We start from the raw sequence: 24693 nt of genomic DNA on the forward strand, positions 1-24693 counted from the left end.
CCCAGGCTGGGTCCATTCAGAAGCAAGTCTGCTGATCTTGGGGAAGGGAGGGTGTGTGGCTTCTCAAACCAACCCGCTGGGATTCTCTCTGCTTTAAACCGTATTACAGGATGGTGCCTGTGATGTCTCCTCCGGGCAACTCCTGCAGCCAATCTGGTGCCAAACATCTTGCTCTGCTCTCTTTTGGACCACCCATGGAGATGCATTCCACAGTCTCTCGAGACAGATGGATGGGTGAAGTCAAACTGCTGTGTTAGCAGCAATGAAGTGACCTCCCCAGGGCTCAAACCTGGGCAGTGTTTATGGAGGCCCTGGGCAGCCCAGACAACAAGATCTCTCTCTCAGCCTTGCTGATGTGGTCCAAAGGAAAGCAGAGCAAGACATTTGGCCAGCACCAACACAGTATCATGAACCAAGGCTTTTATAAGCCCTGTGGATCACCCAGTTGTTATGGCTACTGGACAAACTGTTCTCCTAGGCTGCATTGAGGACATCTCAAGTCATCTGCAACAACTGCTGCCTTGACCAGATCTATAGGAAGGACTATTGTAGGTGATGCTGCTCTGTGCATCAAATAGGGCATTGAGTCCAGCAACCTAGAAATCCCCAAAGAGACAGGCTTCTCTGGCAAAATCATTGTGGGTGGTGATACCAAGCCCTAAGTGAAGTTTAGTACTGGGGATGATAATGTTATGCTTATATTCTGTTTCTTGAAAATTAATTTTTTTTAAGGTACTGGGGATGTGCTATCATCTCCCTGAAGATGAATGAAATCAAGGAAGCACGCAACAGAGGAGATGTAGTTATGGGCTGACTACCCCCCGCAGACTGGTTATGCAAAAAGTTTGGCATTCAAAGTGTAAATGGGAATTGCTTGCAGTCCTCACCCCACTGGGGGGTTTCAAGGTGGCAAACTGCTCTGCACCAGCTTGCAAGCGGCATGGACCACCTCGTGAGATCAGTGTGTACGCTATCTTTCCACTTGGCACACCCAGAGAAACAATCACACACCAGAGACCCTCTTTCTGTTTGTATTCTGTAAATGCCATTTTGTAACCACCTGGGCTGGAAGGGAAAAGGGAGCTTTGGCCAGAGAGTTCTCCAGCTGAAAAGGGGGAATCCTCTCACCCGTGATGGTGATCTTGGCTGACCACTTGGATGTCCCATCCAGGACACTCTGTTTGGCTGCCTTGGTGTGCTGTACAAAGTCCTCCTTGGGGATCTGGAACATTTCCTGGATCAGTTCAAAAACTTCTGGCCTGTTTCGCTCCCTGATCTTCATTTGCTCCTTCATTGCTGTAATAATATTCTGGGTCTTATCCTCAGCACCGTGCTTTGAACTCTTCTCCGCTGCCCCTAAGGTGACATAACAACGGCATTAGCAACATTTAACAATGCACTACTATAGCAGTACAGTGGTACCTCGGGTTAAGAACTTAATTCGTTCTGGAGGTCTGTTCTTAACCTGAAACTGTTCTTAACCTGAAGCACCACTTTAGCTAATGGGGCCTCCTGCTGCCGCCGCCATGCAATTTCTGTTCTCATCCTGAAGCAAAGTTCTTAACCAGAGGTACCATTTCTGGGTTAGTGGAATCTGTAACCTGAAACGTCTGTAACCTGAAACATTTGTAACCTGAGGTACCACTGTAGTTGTCGTTGCAGCAGCAGGAGTAATATTGGGTCATCTTCTATGAGGAGATGGTGATGTGGCCAAAATCTGGAAAACAGATGCCCTCAATGACACAGAAGGTGCCTGGCCAGGCGGATCTTTCATTGACGCTTTTGCCAACCTGATACCCTCCAGCTGTTTTGGACAACCTGGACTAGCCAGGGATGATGGGAATTGTAGTCCACAACAGCTGGAGGGCACCAGGTTGGTGAAAGCTGACCCTCCTCTTGCTTTCTGTGTGTCCTGCACAGCATGGATGAAGCCCCCTTCCTTCCACCAGGGACATCTGGTTCCATGTGTGGCGCACGTAGACCACAGCACACAGAGAGGCCCCTTGATGCTGGCATGCACGGATGTTGTGATGTCAGTTCATGTCTGGAGGGGCTTCCAGAAAGACATCGAAATGGAAGCCCGAAGTCTGGCACAGATGCTGATCCCCCAAAATGATGGTTTTTCCTGCCCTGAAGCAAAGCCAGGGATGCCAATATTCTGACTTTTCTGGATCTTTGCAAAATAATGGGATTCCTAGTGGATCACAGAGATCAACTGCCAAGGGGGTAGGGGTGTCACAGTACAACAGTACACTACTTTGGTGGTGGGCTTTAGAGAGGTTCATTTGCAGCCCATCCCTGCCTGGATCAGTCTAGCATAGGCTGCAAGTGACCAACTGCACTGATCAGGGCTGGAGGGCAATGCTGGCTGCAGATGAATGGAGGCAGGAAAGGCAAGGTGGCATTTTTGGCCAGCCCATCTTTTTCTGCTTGGTAGCAGGTCACAGGGGGCAAAGTAGAATGCTGACAAATGATACCAGAGCAGCCAGCAAGCCTCCCTTGTTTCTGTGCCATGAGGCAGCCAAGCCACACTCCTGGGGGCCTGCGCATCAGGTGGCAGCAGCGCAGCAACAGAGGAGAGACTGAGGAAGACAGAGGTCTCTGGGCCACTGGATGGCTTTTGGTGAGAGGCGGCAAGGGGCCTCATGCAATCTCTTTAGCCGGCTGCAAACCTGCTTGGTTTAAAAGCAAAGGAGGAGGAAGAGTTTTATCTAGTGAAACTGGAGCTAAATGCAGACAGTGCCCAACTGAGTGAAACCCAAATGGGGTGGGAGATCCCTGAGACCAGAACGCAGGGTGGGTTGGGGGAAGCACAAGACCCAGTCAGCGTTAGGGGTGCCTGCATGCCCAGAGATAGTATGTCACCTCCACTCAGCCACTTCACTGTCCATCCTGCCACCTGGAGCCCCTGTGAGATTAGTGGTGTCGTCGTCATCTGAACAGCCCAAACGTTTGCTTGGGCTTTGCAATGTGCCAAGCAGACTCTCCCTTGCAACTGCTGGGGCTACTCCAACAGGCTTCTGTTGCCACCCCAAACAGCCCCACGGGAGGAGCCCAGGCCCCAGAGCTAGGACACCCATGAGGCAGGGTGAGGCAAACGCTGCGGGTGGCAGGATCTACAGGGACAGCAGATCCCGATGTAGAGCTCTCTTCTTCCCTTGTTTTTGGTGTGGATCAGGCATAGGCAAATGCAGCCCTCCAGATGTTTTGGGACTACAATTCCCATCATCCCTGACCACTGGTCCTGTTAGCTAATGATGATGGGAGTTGTAGTCCCAAAACATCTGGAGGGCTGAGTTTGCCTATGCCTGGTGTAGATCTTCTTACCAGGCGGGGTGAGGGGTGAGGGCACCATTTTGCTGTTTGCCTCAGGTGGGCCTGCCCCGCCCCCCTCACAAAGGGGGAGGGGCAAGCAGCACTAAGAAGGGCAGGAGCTGTGCCCACACCAGGTGCCCCTCAGACTACTCACTTTGCAAACAGTCCGCGTTGAGGAGATCCTGGCACTTCTCATGGCACTTGACCCCACACTCTGTGCACCTCATTCCCTGCCTGGCGATGCCCCAGAGGAGACCCTCGCACTCGTAGCAGTAGGTGGGGGCGGTGGCCGTCCACACTTCAAAGTAGTGTGGGGTGGTGGAGGACATGGGGTAGATGAGGGCCTGGAGGGTTTTTTTGAAGACGTGCATTTTCTGAGGGAACACAAAACACATCCAGACACATCAACAAAGCGGTTCACAGTTCCCAATTGGCTAAGTATTGCAGACAAAAGCCAAGCCATGGACTCCCTACTTTTGAAAATTTTGATCCCTGGAGTAGCTTTGGTTATGGGAATGGTGCCACGGACCTCCTGGGTGGGGTCCGCAGACCACCAACTGAGAACCACTGGTCTAATCATTCTTTCATGCGTGTTCAAGCTCCTGTTACAAAGCTTTTGCTGAGGCGTTGCAGAGCACGTGCCTCAGTGCGAGAGGCTCTCATCAGCTGTGCTCTTGCTGACTTGCTCTGAGGCCCTTGGAAGAGGAACGTGCTCAAAAGCACCACAAGGGCTGGTCAGGCATCGGCGTGTCTTTGCAGAGAGAGCTGGGGGCTTCCCAGTGTCTGGGGGCAGCGCAGGGGTCTTCCCCACACAGGACACTGTGCCAAGGGGGCACAAAATATAATAATAATAATAATAATAATAATAATAATAATAATAATAATAATAATAATTAATAATAATAATACCTATATCTATACAGGTACCTTCTGAGAAGATTTATAAAAAGACAATAGTACCAGGAAGCTGTTCTCTCACAGCACAGGAGACTCTTTCCCCCTGAGCCTAGAAGTCAGCCCCTGGTTCCTTGCAATCTTTGAGACGGTTGCAGAAAAACATGTAGTTGGAAGGAGAAATGAATGGTGATCAGGCAGCCATTACAAAGACTGAAGCCTCACATCACTTATGCCACGCTGGCAAGTCTGGTGCTCAGGAGACACCTGTGTGGGCTCCTGGGGGCAGGGGATCAGCTCCCCAGAACGGCTTCCTTAGCTGGACAAAGGCAGGGGGCTGGCGAACGTCCCCTCCTGCTCCTTCTTCCGCAGCCCCCTGACTCATTTGCCACACACAGGCTCTTGCCTCTGGGGTGCCGCATGGTGACACTTGTTCAGCCCATGCCGTGGCTCTTTGCCATGAGAGCAGGGGAGCATAGCTAGCTGCTGGCAAGAGGTCCTTTCTTGCTTGCTTCACTCCCAGTGAAACCCAGCGCCTGGACCAGTGACTCCACCATGTCTCAAGGACCGTGGCACTTGCTGGCCAAGGAAAGCGGTCTCTGCTGATGTGACGGCAAAGGAACTCTCTGATCTGAACGCTGTGCCTTGAGTGGCTGCATGCTAAGTCACAGGCAAAATCTCCCGCTTGAGATGTGAAGGGGTTCAGAGCTTCTCCGAGACTCGATGTTTAATATAAAGGACTATCAAAAAAAAAACCGGCAGAGAGGGACTGAGAGAGATTTGAGGGCCTCGGACGTGAGATCTCCAGGCTGATAGTTGATAGACTGATGGACACATATTGGGGATCGAAACCGGGAAAGGGGGGGGTGAGAGTTTTGGAATCCAAAGGGTGTATAATTATATGTTGTATTTCTGTTATTTTGTTTTGTAATTAATATAAAAATTGGGAAATTTGTGAAAGGGAATTTGGGTCGACCTTAGAAAAGGGTGTAAAGAATGAGTATTGTTGTTTAAATTGAGGTCTATAAGTTAAAATTGGTTAATTAAGATGAACTAAGTATAATAATAAATAAGGTAAAAGTTGGTGATAAGAACTTGCTGAGCTAACTATTGGAATTGGAATACAAGAAGGGGAGGTGTGGGGAAGTCAGGGAAAGATGTTAAGAAAAAAAGGATTCGAAACTATACTTGTTATTTGTGTTTGTTTGTGTTTCCGTGTTTGTTTAAAAATTTGTGAAACTTTAATAAAAATGTATATATATATATAAAAAAGAGAGATGTGAAGGGGTTCAGATGTGATGCTCCTGCCCATCTATCTCCAGGGTGCTGATTCACACAATCCACTAATTAGCACCAGAGATGGTCTCATTAGCATTGAAAGCGAGTCCAGTGCTAACAAACAAGGCCCCTGCAGAGCAGCAGATCATCTGCCTTGCCTTCTCCGGCTCTCCTAATGGCACCCTTCGGTCTGCTTAGGACGGTTTCCTGAGAAGGAGGTTTGAGTCAGCACTGGCTTCCCATTGACGTCAGCTAGAAAAGGCACTACTATAGGGATGCTCAGCACTTGAGCAGTTTGGGGGCTGATCCGGCCCACCTCTGATGGAGCTTGGGAGCATCATAGGAAAACACCTCCATAGAAATATATATGTATATGGGGAAAGCACTCCAGAGAGCCATTGCTGCCAAATGCAAACTGGGGCAAAGAGATTGGTAGAGAAAACAAAAGCATCAGCTGGGAGCATTGCAAGAGAGCAGCAATTGCTTTTTATCACACACAGCACACCGAGAAAGGGCTAGGCAACACCTGGGCTCCTGCAAAAGAGAAAGGGTGAAATGTGCTTAACGCATTGCAAAGCTATCACGTAAATGGCCCTCATAAATTGTTTCCAAGCTAATGCTTAATTTTGCATTCCAGGAGGTTTGGGAAAGGAATAACTAAATATGTTGATAGCCTAAAATGTGAAGGCACACTGGCAGATGACAAAGGGGAGAACGCTGGGGAAATGAGCAAGTAAACGCTCTGGGGGAAACTCCAGCAACCTGGAATCAGTGGCTGCCGACTGCACTCGTCTTCCTAGGATCAAGCAAGCAGGCAGCTGCTGCTTATGAATCTCCCTGCTTTACTACTACTACTACTACTACTACTACTACTACTACTACTACTATTATTATTATTATTATTATTATTATTATTATTATTATTATTATTATTATTTACCGCCCTTCATCAAGAGATCCTGGGGCCGCAGCTCACAGTACAGTGGTGCCCCGCAAGACGAATGCCTCGCAAGACGGAAAACTCGCTAGACGAAAGAGTTTTCCGTTTTGGAGGTGCTTCGCAAAAAGAATTTCCGATGGGCTTGCTTTACAAGACGACAATGTCTTGCGAGTTCCTGCTGGTTCCCCCCCCTTTTTCTAAGCCGCTAAGCCACTTATCAGCTGATCCGATAAGCTGATAAGCCGCTAAAAGCCGCTAAAAGCCGCTAATAGCGCTAATCCTCTAATCCGTCAATGGGCTTGCTTCGCAAGACGAAAAAACCGCTAGACGAAGAGAATCACAGAACGGACAAGATAAATAATTAAACAAGAAAAAAAAAACCAAAGCATTAACACTCCCACCATTTATCTCCTGCATTCCCAGTTGCGGGATTCCTGTAATATTTTCTTTTGGGGGTGGAGAGGAAGCTGTTTGATATGCTGCTGGGGGTGGGGTGGGGGGCTTCTGCCCGCCCCCTTCCTGACTTCAGTGGGGAGGGAGGGAGGGAAAGGTCCTTTGAGTTAGCAGGTGCTACCTGGCAGAAACAGTGCCAGGCCTGTGTTGTATGGAGGAACAGGCGCCACGAGAAATGATTTCCAAATTATTATTATTATTATTATTATTATTATTATTATTATTATTATTATTAACTTTTATTTATACCCTACCCTCCCTAGCCAAGACCGGGCTCAGGGCGGCTAACACCGGTATAAAAACAATTGACTGAAATACAACTTAAAAACAAGATTAAAATACAACATTAAAATGCAGCCTCATTTCATAAAAAATTTTTTGGGGGGATGAAAATGTCAAGTCTTCACCAAGGCCAACTATCCAGACTGGTCCTACGTGGGCCAGAAAAAAGCCAGGGAAGTCCCCAAATAGGAGAAGAAGGAGAAAGGAACAAGGAAGAGGGGGGGGGGATCAAGTTGATTCCAAGCCAAAGGCCAGGGGGGACAACTCTGTCTTACAGGCCCTGCGGAAAGAAATCAGAAAGAAATGACATTTGCCTCAGAGATGGATTTCCAAGGGCAGAGAAAACACTCAGAGTGAACCGTGTTCCAGACACAGCTATTGTCCCCAAAGAGTTTCTGTGCCTTTAGATTCAGGAACAGGATAAAATTTGATGTGTGAAGAAAACCTTGGCACCTGATTAGTGCGACTGACAGAGGGGGTTCTCGGTTGTTTTACTGACTATCCAGAACAGGCTACAAGGCTTTATGGGGATTTGCTGAAGAAATTTCTGGTTAACTATATAATCCAAGGGCTATGGCTGCCCTGTAATGGGGGAGCCATGGGCAGCAGCTTTATAGTTATTTATTCATTTCATACAATTTATAGGCGGCTCAATTGCAAAAAGAAAAAGAAAATAAGCACATCTTGAAGCAGTTTACAAAAAGATTTTTTTTAAATACAATCGAGGGGGGGGAATCACAATTCTACTTTAAAATGTGCAAAAGTTAAAATATGAAAGCAGACAAAAATTACCTCAGCTTTCTAAGTATCTGGGTAGGTTTGTCTAAACAGGACTAAAGACCTCCAAAGTGCATTGATCTCATACAATGACTTAACAGAGCTTGGGATGGAGCATTTCTTAGTGAACGTGCATATTATACAAAAAAATAAGGATCCAAATAAGTTTAGCCGACATTGGACTTTATTTTCAATCACTGGAACCCAAGAATTCAAGGTCATGTCCAACTTTATTCTTCATTCTCATATACCGTATTTTTCGCTCTATAACACGCACCCGACCATAACACGCACGTAGTTTTTAGGGAAGGAAAATCCGTAGGCATGCCACCTGTAGGCATTTCCTCCATAACACACACAGACATTTCCCCTTACTTTCTAGGAGGAAAAAAAGTGAGTGTTAATGGTGCAAAAAATACGGTATGTGAAGTTCTTCCTTAACGAAACATTTTGTTATGTGCTGTATTGTTTTACTGTTCTTATATTGTAATTTCTTTCTCTTTTCTGTTAGGAAACACATGTGAATAAATCGATTTAGTTCTCTCTGAAGGCAGAGGAGACCCTGAGAGGTGTTCGGAGGCCATGGCAAAGGGGTGTGTGGAAGCTCTCCTGGTGGGTTGTTATGAAAGGCACCTTCAACCCTAATGTAGTCTTCTAGGGCACGGGTAGACAAACTAAGGCTGGGGGCCATATCTGGTCCAATCGCCTTCTAAATCCAGCCTGTGGATGGTCTGGGAATCAGTGTGTTTTTACATGAGTAGAATGTGCCTTTTATTTAAAATGCATCTCTGGGTTATTTGTGGGGCATAGCAATTTGTTCTCTTTTTTCCCTTCAAAAAATAGTCCGGCCCCCCACAAGGTCTGAGGGACAGTAGATCGGCCCCCTGCTGAAAAAGTTTGCTGACCCCGTTCTAGGGGCTCAGCCTTCAAGGTAAAGGCAAGAGGGAGAAAGCAGCCAAGTCTTCTTGAGTTAAAAAAAGAAATGAATATTCTATTTACGAAAGTATAGAGCAAATAAAATTAGATAGAGAGGGACAATCAATAGAAGTTCTTGCCAAGGAATTTCAGGCCTGGCTGCAATCAATAAGCCAGATGCCCAAGCAGTCAGGGGTGGGGGGTTGCTCCTGGTCACACTCATGCAAGTCAGTTTGGGGAGAGAATGGGGGAGACAGCAAATAAATGGGCGAGGGGGGAGAAACCACCAGCAAATATGGATCAATGATGCTCTGCGTTGCACGGTGTGGACTGGAAGACCCCTCCAATCTACAGTTCTATGATTCCATTCTACAGGTGGCTGGGGAGGGGTAGAGCTTGGGAGGGGGGGTATGTCTTCTACTTTTTCTTTCTAGTCTCAGAAACTCTCAGCTGTTGAAATCGTACGGCTGGAAACGGCTGGAAACCAGATGAATTGGGGATTTCAGTTTCCCTTGCACAAATATTGAGCAGGGAAGTTAGAAGCGCAGTTTGACGTGGCCCAAATCTTTGCAAACACAATCATTTTTATTTTATTTTTAAATTTCTCTAGGGGATGCATATACATATACCTATGTAACAGGCTATATGACATTGTAAGTGGAATACCTTCCCTACTGAAGTGAATCTTTCGCCCTCATTAGTAACTTTAAGGGAAACTCTAAAAACATGAACTCCTCTGGCTGTCTGATCTGTTCCTGGCAACCCTGAAATTATTAGCTGTCCAAGCAGGGGGCTATGTTTTTTAGTACTTTTAAACCAGGTGTTTAGAAGACTTAAAACTGTTTTTATAAATTTTAATTGCATTTGCTGCTCTGGGCTCCTTCGGAAAGGAAGGGTGAGATGTAAATTAAATAACTCAATTAAATAAAAGTGCATATGTAAAACAGGCTCAGGTAAGGGTGGTTGAAGCCTTGATGCTGAACTAATTCACAGGGGTGGCGTATCCAGAAAAACACGTGGCTTTATAGAACAAAGATAAATTACTCTGGTTAAAGGAAGCAAAATTTGATGTCAATGATAGAAGTCTCTTTTTGGAGCTATTTTATGCCTTCTTCTACATCTTCACAACAGCCTTGTGAGGTAGGTTAGGCTGAGTGTTGACGACTGACCCAAGTTAAGATGTGAGCAAAAAAAATGAGTTTAAAATAAGAAATGGCACATGTTCAGAGCATTTTCTGGTTATTAAGGTTACTAAAATGTTGTTAGTTTGTGTTTTGAAACTGCACATGCTCAGAGAATATTTTTGTACTCCATAAAACTTATTTAATAATACATTTGTTAAGTTTTTGAGATATGTAAATGCATTCCTTTTGGAAGGGAGGGGGGTCTTATTTTGGGAACTGCACTAGCCCCTCCCCATCTTAATCCAGCCTTGAACCATCTTCAAAGGCAGCCATAGTTCAACCTTCTTGTGAGGACAAACCAACAAATATTTAGAACATAGCAAAAAGCTATCCAAAAAGATAGAAAGCAATCAAACTGCAAGTTGGGGCAGGCTCTCCTATTCCTCTGCACCAGAATTTCTTGGGCAATTACACTTTGCGGGCATCATTTCCCCCAATTGCCTGCTTCTGGATTTCCGGTCCTGACACACACTGTCGAGAGACAGGCAGCTCCTGATCTCAGAAGGGCCTCGTTTCACGTTGTGCTTCACCTTCCTCACGGAGCCACTGTGTGGCTTCCAGCACACAGCCAGCAGATGCTTCCCCTCAGCTGCTTGCACAGCCCCCACCCTCAGGTGCCTCTCCTGAGCAGTCAATTTAGAAGCCAGCCATGTGCGTGAGCCACATGTGCCATTGGTTGCAAGGGATCTGCTATGGAATCCATGATTTGCCAGAGCCAAATGCTGCTTTCATTTTCACTCTGCCACAGCCCAACTTTTCAAACTGTGTGTTGCGTTAGTGTGTCGGCTGCAGTGGGTAGGTGAGTTGTGCGAACGCTACCTGCACTCCTCCCGGGGTTGGAAAGGGGTTAGCTTAACCTCTGGTTTGCTAGAAAAACTGAATTACTGTATTGCAAAATGTCTAAAAAATGTGTTACCGACATGGAAAGCTTGGAAAGCTCTGTTCTTAGGGGAAGCATTGTCGTGTGTGTGTGTGTGTGTGTGTGTGTGTGTGTGTGTGTGTCGATGGATGTGCTAGGAGTAGCCACCTCCTTATCTGACTGAGTGCTTGCTATACAAATGTGGTCAGCCCTAGACCACTGGCACTGGGGGCAGAGAGAGAAGATGCTGAATTGACCTCTTAGAGCTGGGTGGACCTCGCATGCACCCAGGGGAGGTTCTTCAGCTGCTGGCCACCTGCAATCTCTTGCTTGACTTTCCTCCCAGAACAGACATGGAGACAATTGAGAGAAGAGAAGGAGACACTTTGTTCTCTTGGCAAAACTCGATTAATCAAGATGACCACACAGGAGGCAACTTCAGGAAGCCTCTGACCTTCATAACGGGTAGCCAGGAGAAACAGCACAGTATCCAACAGAAGGGGTTAAATACTTTGGTGAATACTCTCTCCCCTCCCATTTAAAGGAAGCCAACCCGCCCCTTGAAGAAACACGCTAAGCAGCCCCCTCTCCTACCATCTCCTCATTGTCGATTGACGTCCGGATGACCATGGCTAGCGAGATCCCAGACTTCCGGGTTGCAAGGGTCTGTGGAAGGCAGAAGTACACAGAAGATATAAAATTTACAGAAAATGATATAAAAATGATATATCGATGGTATCTACTGTATTACCAAGTAAATTGGCAAAAATGTATAAAGCTAAATCAGGTAAGTGTTGGAAATGTAAAGAAGGTTCTTTTTATCATATGTGGTGGTCTTGTAGTAAGGATAAAGCTTACTGGGAAATGATATACAATGTATTGAAAAAGATGTTTAAAATAACGTTTGTAAAACAGAAGCTTTTCTTTGGGAATTATAGGGACAGAACTACCCAAACTGTATAGAAATTTATTCATGTATGTGACTACAGCGGCAAAAGTGGGAAGATGAAGAAGTCCCAGCAAAAGAAGAATGGAGACAAAAACTTGTGGAATATGCAGAAATGGCAAAACTTACTGGAAAAATAAGAAATCAAGGTAACAAACTTTTTATAAAGGAATGGAAATGATTTATGGAATATTTATGAACAAACTGTAAACAGATAAGAACATTGGCAGGATTATTGTAATAACCTGCAGTTTTATAAGAGTAAATATTTAAGGTAGATGGATAAATGAGCAAATTAAGTTAATTTGGATATGCAGAAAATATTAAAAATAATTTTAAGGAACTGCAGAAAGAAGGGGAAGGAAGTCGAGTTTTGAAATGTTAAAATGATTATAAAATTATTGAAATGTATAAAACTGAAAATCATAAATTACACACACACACACACACACACACACACACACACACACACACACACACAGTCACTGACATGGGCAACCATGGCTGATGAAGGGCTGGATAAAGCAGGAAGGTGTGTATTTGGGGAGTCTTATTCAGGGGGGTGGGGAGCAGGTTAAGCCTGAGGTAACAGACCTGCGCCCATTTTAACTGCTCAGAGAATATTTCAGCTCACCCCCTCTGCCTTGCACTTCTCCTGCCCAACAATATCTCTTCCAACACTGTATAATCTCTAGGACCAAGATGAAAAAAACCAAAACCCTTTACTGAAGTATTAAGCCTTGTCAGTTGAATTTCAAGGCAAAACTGCGATGGTGCCAACTTGCTGAATTTAAATAATATACAACTTGCTTCTGGCTCCATTAAAACATCTAAATCCAGGAGCAATTGTGAGTGTTGAAAACAGCAGGATTCAAACGAAAGGTGCATCAAGAAGAAATTTTTCCCTGCCAAGCACAGAGTTAGGTGGATTAATCCCACCACCCACAGGGTCTACAGGTTGTCCTGGGAGAGACGCAATCTGTCTGCCAGTTCCCTTGCAGAAACTCTCTTACAAAAAGGATTGGATTTGGGCCAGAGGAAGGGTCTCCAACAGAGCCACTGGGGTGCCTTGAAGGATATTTTAAAAAACCAACAAAACAAAAAAACCCCAAAACATACCCTGCTCTTGCTCGTCTGCCCTGCTGCCTTGATCCCAAGGTGAACAACAGGCAGACAGATCCAGTTGCATAGCCCCTCTCAGTCCTGGGAATTTGCCTGCTCCAAGTTCAGCTCAACAGCATTGTGGGATTTACAGATCTGGTTGTGAGCTGACTCAAGTCTACCTTAACACGAGAAACTCCTCACAATCTTTTCTTTGTGGGGACAGTTCACAGAGCTGTGCTACATGTCCTCAACCATGTTTGGCTCTTGGAAACCCACCCTCTTCACACCTGGCAACGCAGAAGAGACGGAGAACCTGGGCTGACCTACTGCAAGAACGATGGGAAACAAGTCAACCGAATTCAACGGCCGTATTTCAGAGGATTGTGAATGTTTTTCATAATCACAAATCACAATTGAAAAGGGCCGTTTCACAGCGTGAAGCATTCTGTATCAACCATTTTCATGTGCACTAAAGATAAAAATGGTCCAAGGCAGAAAGCTGCTATTAGCCCCAGATTCACGTGATTGTTTACTCCAATCCTGTATTATTAATGCTTCATTGAGAGCGGTATCATCCTGCTCAGAGTTGCTCTCCCCATAAGCAGGACCATTGGGGGACTTGGATGCCAACAGCTTGGCTCTGGCTTAAGTGAGTCGTGGGCAGCAGAAGCCCCTGCACTGGAGGCCGAGAGTTCGGATGACGGTGAACGAATGGCCTTGCTTTAATACTGCTCGCCATTTAAATTGCCTATATTTTAATAAAGCCTCTCAGTGTCTCTCTCTTCTTCCGTCTGCCCAATTTTCAATGTCTCCCTTGACAATAGTTAAACTTGCAGAGGTGTATAATATGATTAACGCCATGAAACTAATTATGATGTAAGAAAGAACCTTTGGCACGGTCGTATTTGGTTTGGTTCATTATCAGTGTGTGACGGTTAATAAATGAATCTCACAAGTTTCTGTTTGCAAACTCTCAGCAATTTGGTGGGATCATGACGCTAATTCACAATTAATTTCCTCGGCTAACCATTAATAATGAAATAACTCTGTTTGCTTGTCAGCTTCCATCTCTCTCTTTTATTCCAATCAACGCAGCACATTCATGTACAGAAATTACACAGATTAGCTTTTCCGCAACAAAGGGAGAGATAGTGAGCAGGCCGGATGATGATTCAGGCCCCAAAACAAAGGCTTAACTGCCCAATTTCAGCCCTCAAAGCACCACTCCTGGAATGCTGGGGGGGGGGGGTGTGTGTGTGTGACTTTTGAGAGATGCCACAAGGATAGATGCTGCCTAGGGACCCTGTGGGGAAGGGGATGGGATGGACCCAGAGAACTGTGTCTGAGAATCCAAGGGAGTTTTAGACTTGTGTTTGTTGCCCCCCCCCACCTGCAATGCCACATGGTAACTCCATTTTGAAGCTGAGGGGAGTTGCAAAAGCTGTTTGTGATGAGGCATGGAGTGGGGGAGAGGTCTGCCAAAGTTCATAATCTCTTGGCTTGAAATATGCATCTTGATGATTCATAATGCTCACCTTCAAACTGAGGGGACTCACTGAGGTCCCAGAGCGTTTCCCTCGCTTAGATTTCGAGCTGAGTTAGAAAACCCCTAACCCAATACAAGGTTGTCTTCAGATGCCTTCTAAAAGTCAGATAGTTGTTTATTTCCTTGACATCTGATGGGAGGGCGTTCCACAGCGCAGGCGCCGCTATTGAGAAGGCCCTCTGCCTGGTTCACTGTAACCTCACTTCTCACAGTGAGGGAACTGCCAGAAGGCCCTTGGAGCTGGACCTCAGCGTCCAGGCTGGATGATGGGGGTGGAGATGCTCCTTCAGGTATACTGGACCGAGACCGTTTAGGGCTTTAAAGGTCATCACCAATACTTTGAATTGTGCTCGGAAACGTACTGGGAACCAATGTAGGTCTTTCAGGATTGGTGTCATATGGCCTTAGCGACCATATTGGACAAATGCATAGATGCAGAAGAGGAGGGGGGTTGGGGGGGGACACAAAAATCCCATTGAACCCTACCATGTCCATCTCTCTCTGTGAGTGGGGGTGCTGCTTGGGGGTGCTGTGGGTGTTGCAGTTAGGCTGCAACTCAAGGAAGCTGATTTAGATGCCACCCAGGCTCACAGCACCTCCTCTGGTGCTTCGGAAAGTACAACAGAACCACCAATAAATTCAAAAGGTGAAACATTAGTCAGATAAATCTTTTCGCCCTCCAGGGCTTCCATGGACTGTTAACGATTATATAAAACCAGCAACCACGAAACAGCGACACATTTCCCTTCAGAGAGATGTGGAGCCTTTCGTGATGTTCTTGTTGCGCTGATGGCAGGTCCCTTAAAGGATTCCACCTGAACAAAGTGGAGAGTGCGGGAGGATGGGGAGAGAGCTGGGAGAGGGCTCCATGTTGCCAGAAAGGGTCTCTAAAAAGGGGGGGCACCAGAACCCACCTCCTGTGGGACGCAGGAGACAGAAGCCAGTTTGGGGGGTTGCTCTGTCTCGGGCCCTCAGATTGTGTTATGTACTGAGTTGAATAGGATCCAAAATGCAGCAGTCTGATTGGTCCTAGAACAATAGGATCCAGAATGCAGCAGTCTGATTGGTCCGCAGGAGCCACCCAATCCAACTCCTGGTGGAAGTTAATCCGCAACCTGATTGGCCTACAGGAGAATCCTAGAATTAGCCAATCACGTGGGGCCCATGGTGTAAATAATGTATATAAAGCAGACATTTCGGGGGAACTTCCATTCCTCACTACTATGAGCTGAATAAAGAGCATGAAATCCACACTCGACTCCGAGTATATTTCAGATCGCAACGCAGGCCAGGCTCCTCAGGTACCAGCCCTCAAGCGCTCCCCAACCCTGTTGCCACACAAGGGCAGGCCCTCTCCCCTCCCTCAGCTGCCTCCCGCCCTCCTATGGCTTCATGGAGTGTCTCCACAGGAGCCCCACTCCAGCCTGCTTAGCCAGAAAAATGCTTTATGGGCCTTGAAAAGGAGAGGCGGCAGGGACTGCCCCCCCCCAGCTGCTCAGGGACCAGCAGAGAGAACAGGCTGGTTCTCTTGGGGAGGGAAGAGAAGGAGGGGGTGTGAAGCCCTATCTATTTTGAGACGGAGGACCCAGCAAGGCAACTTCGCCCCACTCAAGCCTCCTTACTAATCTCCTCCAGATTGCCTTTTACGAGGAGGAGGAATGTACATAATTATGTTTTTATAAAATATTTATCAAGCTCATATGGAAGAAATTGGGTAGCACGCCTTTATCAATAATTGAGACTTGAGAGAATCATCATCTTGTTGGGGGCTGAGCAGAGGGCGAACGGAGCTCACCATGCCCCCCCCCACCAGAGCTTATCCCGAGTGGGTTTTCTTATGTGTAAAGAGGCATGAAGGCATCTCAGCAAGGGCATTTCAGGCCAGTGCCATCAGGGCAACTGGCTTTGGCTGGGGGTGGGGGAGCAACCTGAGAAAGGGCGGAAAGAGAATCTGTAGGAAGAGTCCTTGGTGATGCCAGACCTTTCACAGACGCCAGCCATTCTACAACAGAGGCCATGGAAAGGGGCCTTTCCTAATTCCATTAAATTAGAAGCAGCGTTCCGTGCCAAGGTGGGCAGCCAGCAGGAAGGGCACAGATCCAGGACACCTGCTCCCTTGGGAACCAACTGCCCCTCCTCGCCTCTCCCCAAAATGCAGGAAGGAGGGCAGAGGCAGAGTCCAAATGCTCAGTGACTGCATGGCTTGCAACTCCTTTTTGTGGGGGGGGGAGGGTATTTCTCTGCATCTGGCGAAGTACTACTGTGGGCTTATCCACACTTGTTGTCCCACTCTATCCAGGCACAGGTCTGTGCTTAAAAGCTCCATGTCTGAGCATTGCCCCAGAGCTTTCCCTATGAAAACCTGCTCTTTAGCACTCCATCGGAGTAAATGTCAATTTGACTTTTCTGCAGATTGCCATTTACCCTGAAAGAGCTTGAAAGAGTGGGGGGTTTTTTGGGGGGGGGAGCTCCAGAGCAAAAGCAAGTGTGCTCAGGCATGGATCTGTAAAGTGTAGAGTGTGCCTGGAAAGAGAAGAGGAAAAGTGTGGATAAGCTCTGTGTCAGCAGCGTTTGAGCCCCACGTTGGGCAAAGATTCCTGTGTGTTGCTGGGTCTAGAGACCCCGCTTCCAACTCTACAATTCTACGATTCTTATGACTCATGCACAGATACAGACTTGTGGCTCAGAACACCTGAAGAAACATGTCTAAGAAGCCCCGCTGAAATCAGCAGTGCTTACTCCCAGGTAAGAGGGCAGAGAATTGGAGCCTCAGGCCCACCTCTGAACAGTACAGACATGGCAGCAGAAATGCACTGCCAGCCCCAGGGTGCACCACCCAGCCGAATCATTTCAGGGCTCCGACATCCATCATCTCTTTCTGAAATAGGTCTCAAAACTCTTTTGCAAACCCATTTAGCACTAAAGTGCCGCTTATGATGAGGCAATTCTCTTCCGCAGCAAATAGCTGCCCTGGAACACAAAAGATTAATTATGACATTTCAAAACATTCATCAACAGAGAAGCACTTACCATGGCCTGGGAAATCCAGCGTTGATGAGGAAGAAATTAGAGAAAACATTAATAGTCAGGTGTTATTGGGACGAGGCAAAGCAACACTTAATAAGCTGATTGGTATCTAAGCAGCAGAGAAACCACATTAACTGCTGGCATTTATTTCTCCATTTCAGAAACATCCATACAGGCAATTGGACGGATCCATATAAGAGGAGACTCAGGAGAGAGAGAAACACGGAGGCCCCATGGTTCACTTCTCCCTCTCATGAGCACAACTGCAACTCAGTTAGTGCAAAGCACAGCTGTACGGTGGTACCTTGGTTCCCGAACGGCTTAGTTGTCAAACAAATCGGCTTCTAAATGCCGCAAACCCAGAAGTGTTCCGTTTGCAAACGTTTTCGGAAGCCAGACGTCTGACGCAGCTTCCGTGGCTTCCGCTTGAGTGCAGGAAGCTCCTGTAGCCAATTGGAAGCCACACCTTGGTTTTTGAATGGTTTCAGGAGCCAAACGGACTCCCAGAACAGATTAAGTTCGAGAACCAAGGTACCACTGTATTGAGAAAGTGGCAAATGGTAGCAAACATCTGATTGCAAAGGAATGATAATATTGTTTTATTTGGAATATCTTTGGGGGACTTCCAGATACTCTGTAACCTCATTCACTGGAAATCTGGGCTCCAGTTTTCTCCCAGAACTGAATATAGCTTCCACAGCTAATACAGAGAAGTGCAAAACACACACATCCATGTGAAAAAGTCTGCATGCATGTAGCATGCTTATTAGGAAAGGGAAGGAGACCAAGGTGACTCTCTTGTGGTCTCACATGTTGCCATAGATCACTCCCACTAGATCACTAATTGTTGGTCATCATGACTCCACAGGTTATGTTGTTCTAAGCTTTGCTGGACCCTACGCCAGGGTGAAGTCAGCCCCCTCCTTTGGGGCTTGCTCACAGCTTAATTCCAAAGTGAAGGAGGGAACAGCACAGCCCTTGTGACCACGAAAAGCAGGTGCCGGTCATTGCATGCAGGGGCGCATGTTCAGCACAATGCCAGGAACTTACCACATCTCTGACGATGGGGAACGTCTTCTTTCGGCGCAGGTCTGGCATGCTGTCAATTCCATACAGTGCACTGTTGGGGCTGAAGAAGAGAGAAAATACGGACTAATACGGAGAGAAACATCACAAGTGTTCTTCGTCGGTTTTTAAGAAACATTCTTTCACAGAATCACACATTCTATAAGACCAATTAAAAACAGCGCTGGAATGTCTCAGGTTTGTGAAAAAGGGATGTGAATGACAACAAAGATCACATTGGCCCTCTGAGCTGCAGCATCACATTGGAAGCTCATGCACAGCTCTAATCCAGGGGTCAGCAAACTTTTTCAGCAGGGGGCTGATCCACTGTCCCTCAGACCTTGTAGGGGGCTGGACTATATGGGGGGGGAATCCCCCCAACTCTCCCCTCCCTTCTCCACAGCACCGGACAGAGCCCCAGTGGCTGCTTACCTGTGCCTTATGAGTGGCAGGGGCTGGCAGCGGCGGAGGGACGATGAGTGGTGCAAAAGGGCTGGCTCCAGAGAGGGGCTTCTTAAAATGGTGCTCAGCCAACCACTACTCAACAAAGCCCAGCCCTCTTCCTCCTCTAGGCAGGGTGGGGAGAAGCCAGGAGGAGGGAGGGAGGAGGTATGTGTGTGGGGGGGGAATGGCGCAGCCCAAATGATCAGAATCCCCACGCCGATCCACGCGGCGATTCCTGGATCGACTGCGGGCCGGATCCGGTCCCTGGGCCTTAGTTTGCCGACCCATGCTCTAATCTATCTATCTATCTATCTATCTATCTATCTATCTATCTAATCTATCATCTATCATCTCTGAAGTCCTGCTGCTGAGCCAGTGACACACTTTCCGTAATACGACACTTTGTACTTCACTGCACCAAATTCGAGCTTGGAGGCAGGATGGATGTTCACTTGGCATCCAGTGGGGGAACGGCACTGGGGACATCTGATGTAAAATAAAAGAATATAGAGTGCCAAAGTCTTTCTCAGTAAACTGAGCTAAATTCATTTAAAACCGGTTTTAAAGGCAGGGGAGGAAGGAAACATCCAACTTTATTTGGACTAACTCATGACAGAGGTGTGCAAGGGCTTCTCTACACTTCCCCTTCCGCTGTGCTTTCCAGGCACGGTCCTCACTATAAAGCTCCATGTCCAAGCGCCCTTTTTGTTACTCCAGAGCTTTCCCTGTGAAAAACCTGCTCTTTAAATCTGTATTGGACTGCAACTCGCTGAAAACCCGAATTGCTGCTGTGCTTCAGCTTTCAAGAATGGGTTTTGGTGGGGGAAACTCCGGAGCGAAAAGAAGAGAGCGCTTGGACACAGAGTTTTAAAGCACGGACCTGTGCCTGGAAAAAAGCGGAGCAAAAGGTAAGTGCGAATAAGCCTTAAGATTATGCATGGTGCCACACAGAATTATGGAGCTGGAAGGGACCACAAGGATAATCTAGTCCAACCCCCGGCTATGCAGGAATCTTTTGCCCAACCACAACCCCGAGATGAAGAGTCTCTTTAGCAGCAAGAATACTCATTGGAAAGTATTGGAAGACACAAGAATTACCCACTCGAGAAGAATGGCAGACGAAAGTGATGGACTATATGGAATTGGCTGAGATGACTGGCAGAATCCGGGACCAAGGAGAAGAGTCGGTGGAAGAAGATTGGAAAAAATTTAAAGTATATCTTCAAAAATATTGTAAAATTAAGGACTGTTAGAAAGATGTTGGAAAAAGAAAATTAGGTAGTTTTGGTAGATATGATATAAAGGATTAAGTAAAAATGAGTTGGTGAAAGTGATGAAAGAGAGGATGTTAAACTATAATACTTTAAATTAAATTACTTAAATGAAAATAAGGTTGGAAGGATTTGCTGAAAAAATGATCTGAACTAGAATACAAAATTGGGAGGTGTGAGGAGGTCAAGGAAATAAGTAAAGGAAGAAAGTTATGTAAAGGTTTAATCTGTTCTTTTCTTATTTTAATCGAATGTATTTTTATACCTTTTTCTTTTTTTCTTTCTCTGTTATTGTTGTATTTTTTGTATTTTGTATTGTTCTTTTTTTCTTTTTGTAATTTTAAACTTTGAATAAATATTATATATATATATATAAAAAGAGATGAAGACTCTCATGCTCTACCGACTGAGCTGCATGGAGAACGGGATGGGGGCGGCATTGTTCTCCCTCTCTCATGATAATCATAGAATCATAGAATCATAGAGTTGGAAGAGACCACAAGGGCCATCGAGTCCAACCCCCTGCCAAGCAGGAAACACCATCAGAGCACTCCTGACATATGGTTGTCAAGCCTCTGCTTAAAGACCTCCAAAGAAGGAGACTCCACCACACTCCTTGGCAGCAAATTCCACTGTCGAACAGCTCTTACTGTCAGGAAGTTCTTCCTAATGATAACTCAGACCCAACCGGGTTTTCCAATAAAGCTGCATATTGAAAAATTCAAGACAAAAGGAAGGACTCCTCCACACAGTTAAACTATGAAACTTGGTCCCCCCAAGATGTCATGATGGCCACCAACTGCTTGTGGGCTTCCCATAATGGACATCTGGTTGGCCACAGGGTGCTAGGCTAGATGGGTCTCCTCTGGCCTGATCCAGATTCAGGGCTCTTCCATTGGCGCCGACTCCATGGGGCTTGAGGGGGCCTGAGCCCCCTCAAAAATTCGTTTGGGGGGGCTCTGCCCCCCCAATAATCTCCGGCGCCCCTCCAGCAGAGCGCCATCGCCGCCCCTCCCCCAGCCCAAAATGCACAGGGTTGGGCTGCATGCCTCCTGCCCTCCCTCCCGAGCAAAAGCTCCACCCAATTTCCTTCGGAGCTGATTAATAGGCGCAGCACGCTCTCCCCTATTCGCTCACAAGGAGGCGGCGCCACTTTATTTGCTTATTCATGAGCTTATTTATTATTCATGAGCTTTCCCGGGCCCCCCCAATATTTTTTATAAGTCGGCGCCCCTGGGCTCTTCGGATGTTGCACCAGTTTGATCTGTGCATTTTTTGGCCAGGCTTTGGTTAGGTGTTGAATGCAACAGTAAAACAATGGCTGGCTGGCGGGGGTGGCAAAAACTGTCCTGTGGCTGGCCAAATCTTGCCAGGGAGCAGCAGCAGGTCTTCCTGGCTCTCCTGCTTCAGCTGAGAATCTGCTGCCAACAGAACCACCTACGTTAATTTCACTTATTTCAAACTTACCCTTGCAAAAGCAAACAAGGGCTAGCTCCCTTCTATCCAACTCAAGCACAGGGAAAGCAATGTAAAGAAATGCAAATAGGAACATGAAGGAAGTGCAAATCTTCCACCGCAAAAGGGCAAGATCCAAGCTCCAAAGCCGCTGCGGTCTTTTAAGCACCAACTGGTCAAATCAAAGGCATTCTTTCCCCCCACTGGCCCTGTTTCCCTCACTGGCTGTGCAGTCTTCATTTCCCTGACAAATATGCAACTTTATCAGCGACACAGAACCAGCTGGTGGACTCCTCTTTTGCAGCACCCAGAACAGAGACTTAGCTGTGCTCCCTCCTCAGAGAATGACTGTCCATTCTGCAGTTTCCTAAGGGAGGGACACAGTCAGCGGGGAAGATGGCGCAAAGATGCCTTGATGCCTTGCCAAAACTGAGCAATGTTAAAAGTCCACTAACATGTGATAAATTATTACTATTCCCTAACTGCTGTAAGCAAGCTTTTTTTTTAAACAGTTCTCGCACAAGTATAATAGCAACAGCATAAGTTTGCCCCTACACCAGACATCATTAGTGAGAAGGGGTGACCTCCTGGACAAACATTGCCCCGCAAAGGTGGTCAGCTATTGAACCTGGAGGAATTTGTCTCCCCTTTGACATTGCTATTTCAGTCTGGGTTGGCTTCTGGATTTCGGAGGCTGCCAGGCAAGAGAGACCATCACTAGGCCCATGAACAGAACACTTCAAGGGTCTCTCCCTCACACAAGTCACACCTCATGTCAAAGTCTGCTTCCAAAAACTTTGTTAAAAGAATTCTATGGTGTCATGAATAAAATGCATGTTCATAAGGGCACAAAGTAAACACACACACGTAAGTGCATAAACCACATGTCTGAAATAGTACAGAGAGCAATGCAGCAGCCATGTTTGGCCTCTAGTCAATCTCAGGGATCCCCTCAAGTCACATAGCAGGAAATTCCTGATAGGTCGCCCCTCTGTGACAAGTATCTGTTGAACAGCAAAGCTGACCTGTCAAAAGAGCAGATATCTATGTGTGAATGTAACAGGTCCTTGACAATGGATTCTGGAGCCAAGGTTTTCACCATTTCAAAAGGATGTCTCTAATGGGCCAGGAAGGGCAATTATCAGGCATCTTGACTGACAGATTTGTAAATAAGTTGGAGAGACATGAACTCTGAGCATGATCTGATTTACATGCACAACTCATTTTGTAATGTATCTATGACATTTCTGGGGTGGTCTATCCCAAGGGTTTAAAAATTGTAACATACTTTTGTTCTGGGCCCCTCATCTCCTTGCAGGGAGACGGTTGCAACAGACCAATGAAGATCAACAGTTTCCCTTGCCTCCTTGGTAGCCTCCAATTGAGTCTCTGACCAATAGCAGACCTCAAGGGACCCATAGTCCCTTGATGGGGAGTTGGGCTGTAAAAGCCACCCTCAACCTTCTTACAACAACTTCAACTTTGTCTCCTGAAATGCCAGGGATGATGACATTCAAGAATTGGGGTTAACCCTGCTATGGCACAAGGATGCTGCTGGCATATCTGAACCACCCTGTAATGATGGCCGATGACATCCCCTATAAGAGAACTAGCACCAAGGGAGGGAGACCAGATCTTGGAATGGCCACCACTTCTTATAGTGCCACTACTCCCAGGAAGTCTCATGAAATGGCCAGCGCTCTCCTGGGGTCTCCATGAGACCTGACATCAGCCAGACAATACATAAAGCCATGTAGCCAATCAGATCTGGTTATGGGATGATGCCGGAATGCCACACTGAATGAGAAAAATGCCTCCTCAGTGCAAAAGGGCAAACATCACCACCTTGTTTGGCAGCCCCTCCATCCCAACACCGTTTGACGCAGGGCCTGAATTTTTCATGAAACTCCCTCCCCCTCCCCTCAGTTTTGGCTCAACAACAACAACAACAACCAAAACAAACAAAAGGCCACCCATCAAGATTTCCACCTAAATCATAATTCAGATTATATCAGGCGGAGTAATTTTAATGTTAGTGCAGAAGTGGAAGAAACACTAAGCCCTGCAAAAGATGGCAGGATGGAATTATACAGAAGAGCCTATATTAAAATGCCATGACAGAGACTGCTTAACTGTCTTTCCAAAGGGGATTAAAGAAGCTTTAATAGCAAGCAAAAATATCAGTCCAATTCCTCTGCAGCGGAGCAGTCATTATCGCCTCCCATCATGTAGGCACCACCGAGGGGATGGGCCGGATGGGTCCGGGAGTGAGAAGCCAGCGGGCGCTCAGAGCCAGGGGGCTGCTCATGCCACAGGAAAATGCGGGGCAGGGGAGGGAGGAACCGGGTTTGCTTAAATCCACTCATCTCTTCTGCTCCCCATTTGCATCGTTATTAGCACAGCTAATGCCGGGATTATCCTGCGTAACTTTATGATGCTGTCACATGGGACGCTGAGTGGCTGCCAACCACCTGCTGCTCAGAGGACCTTCTGGGACCACCCAGGCTGGGGCTGGGGAAGGGCTGTGATAGGAATTTTATGGTCTTAGATATATGGTAATGTTCATAACTGCACATACATAGATCAACACAGGAAGACCAACCTGGAACCATTTTGATTCCTAAACTGACCAAATCCTTTCTCTGCAAGGTTAACCTGGAAAAGCCTCCCCATTGTCTCTTTCCTCACAAATCCTGTCTCAAGGATATGTCTGTTTGAATAAGGTGTGAGCCTGTGACCTGGCCCAGGAAATAAGTATTTTACCACTAGAAAAGAATGGCCAGGCTCCCCAGGAAATCCAATCAAGTAACCTGCTAGACAGGAGATAAACAACAACAGGAGAAAAACAATATTAAAATTTCTGTGATGTAGGTGGGATGTATCTGAGGGGTCGTCTTAGGTTACACCTCTTCTGTGATGTATGCATAATGTTTCTGGG

At 46.7% G+C, this 24693-nt stretch overlaps 1 protein-coding gene across 1 annotated transcript in view; it reads right to left on the bottom strand.

Moving 5' to 3' along the window:
- Positions 1–24693, bottom strand: part of UNC13C (unc-13 homolog C) — a 131107-nt gene that overhangs the window by 71996 nt on the left and 34418 nt on the right. The window contains exons 5-8 of the mRNA XM_081170723.1: positions 18571–18649; positions 11492–11563; positions 3470–3689; positions 1129–1356 (exon numbers count right to left, since the gene is read on the bottom strand). Coding sequence (XP_081026849.1) covers positions 1129–1356; positions 3470–3689; positions 11492–11563; positions 18571–18649 — 599 coding nt within the window. The remainder of the gene's footprint in view (positions 1–1128; positions 1357–3469; positions 3690–11491; positions 11564–18570; positions 18650–24693) is intronic.

This window comes from Podarcis bocagei, assembly GCF_964188305.1.
Source record: "Podarcis bocagei genome assembly, chromosome: 14".
Classification (NCBI taxonomy): domain Eukaryota; kingdom Metazoa; phylum Chordata; class Lepidosauria; order Squamata; family Lacertidae; genus Podarcis; species Podarcis bocagei.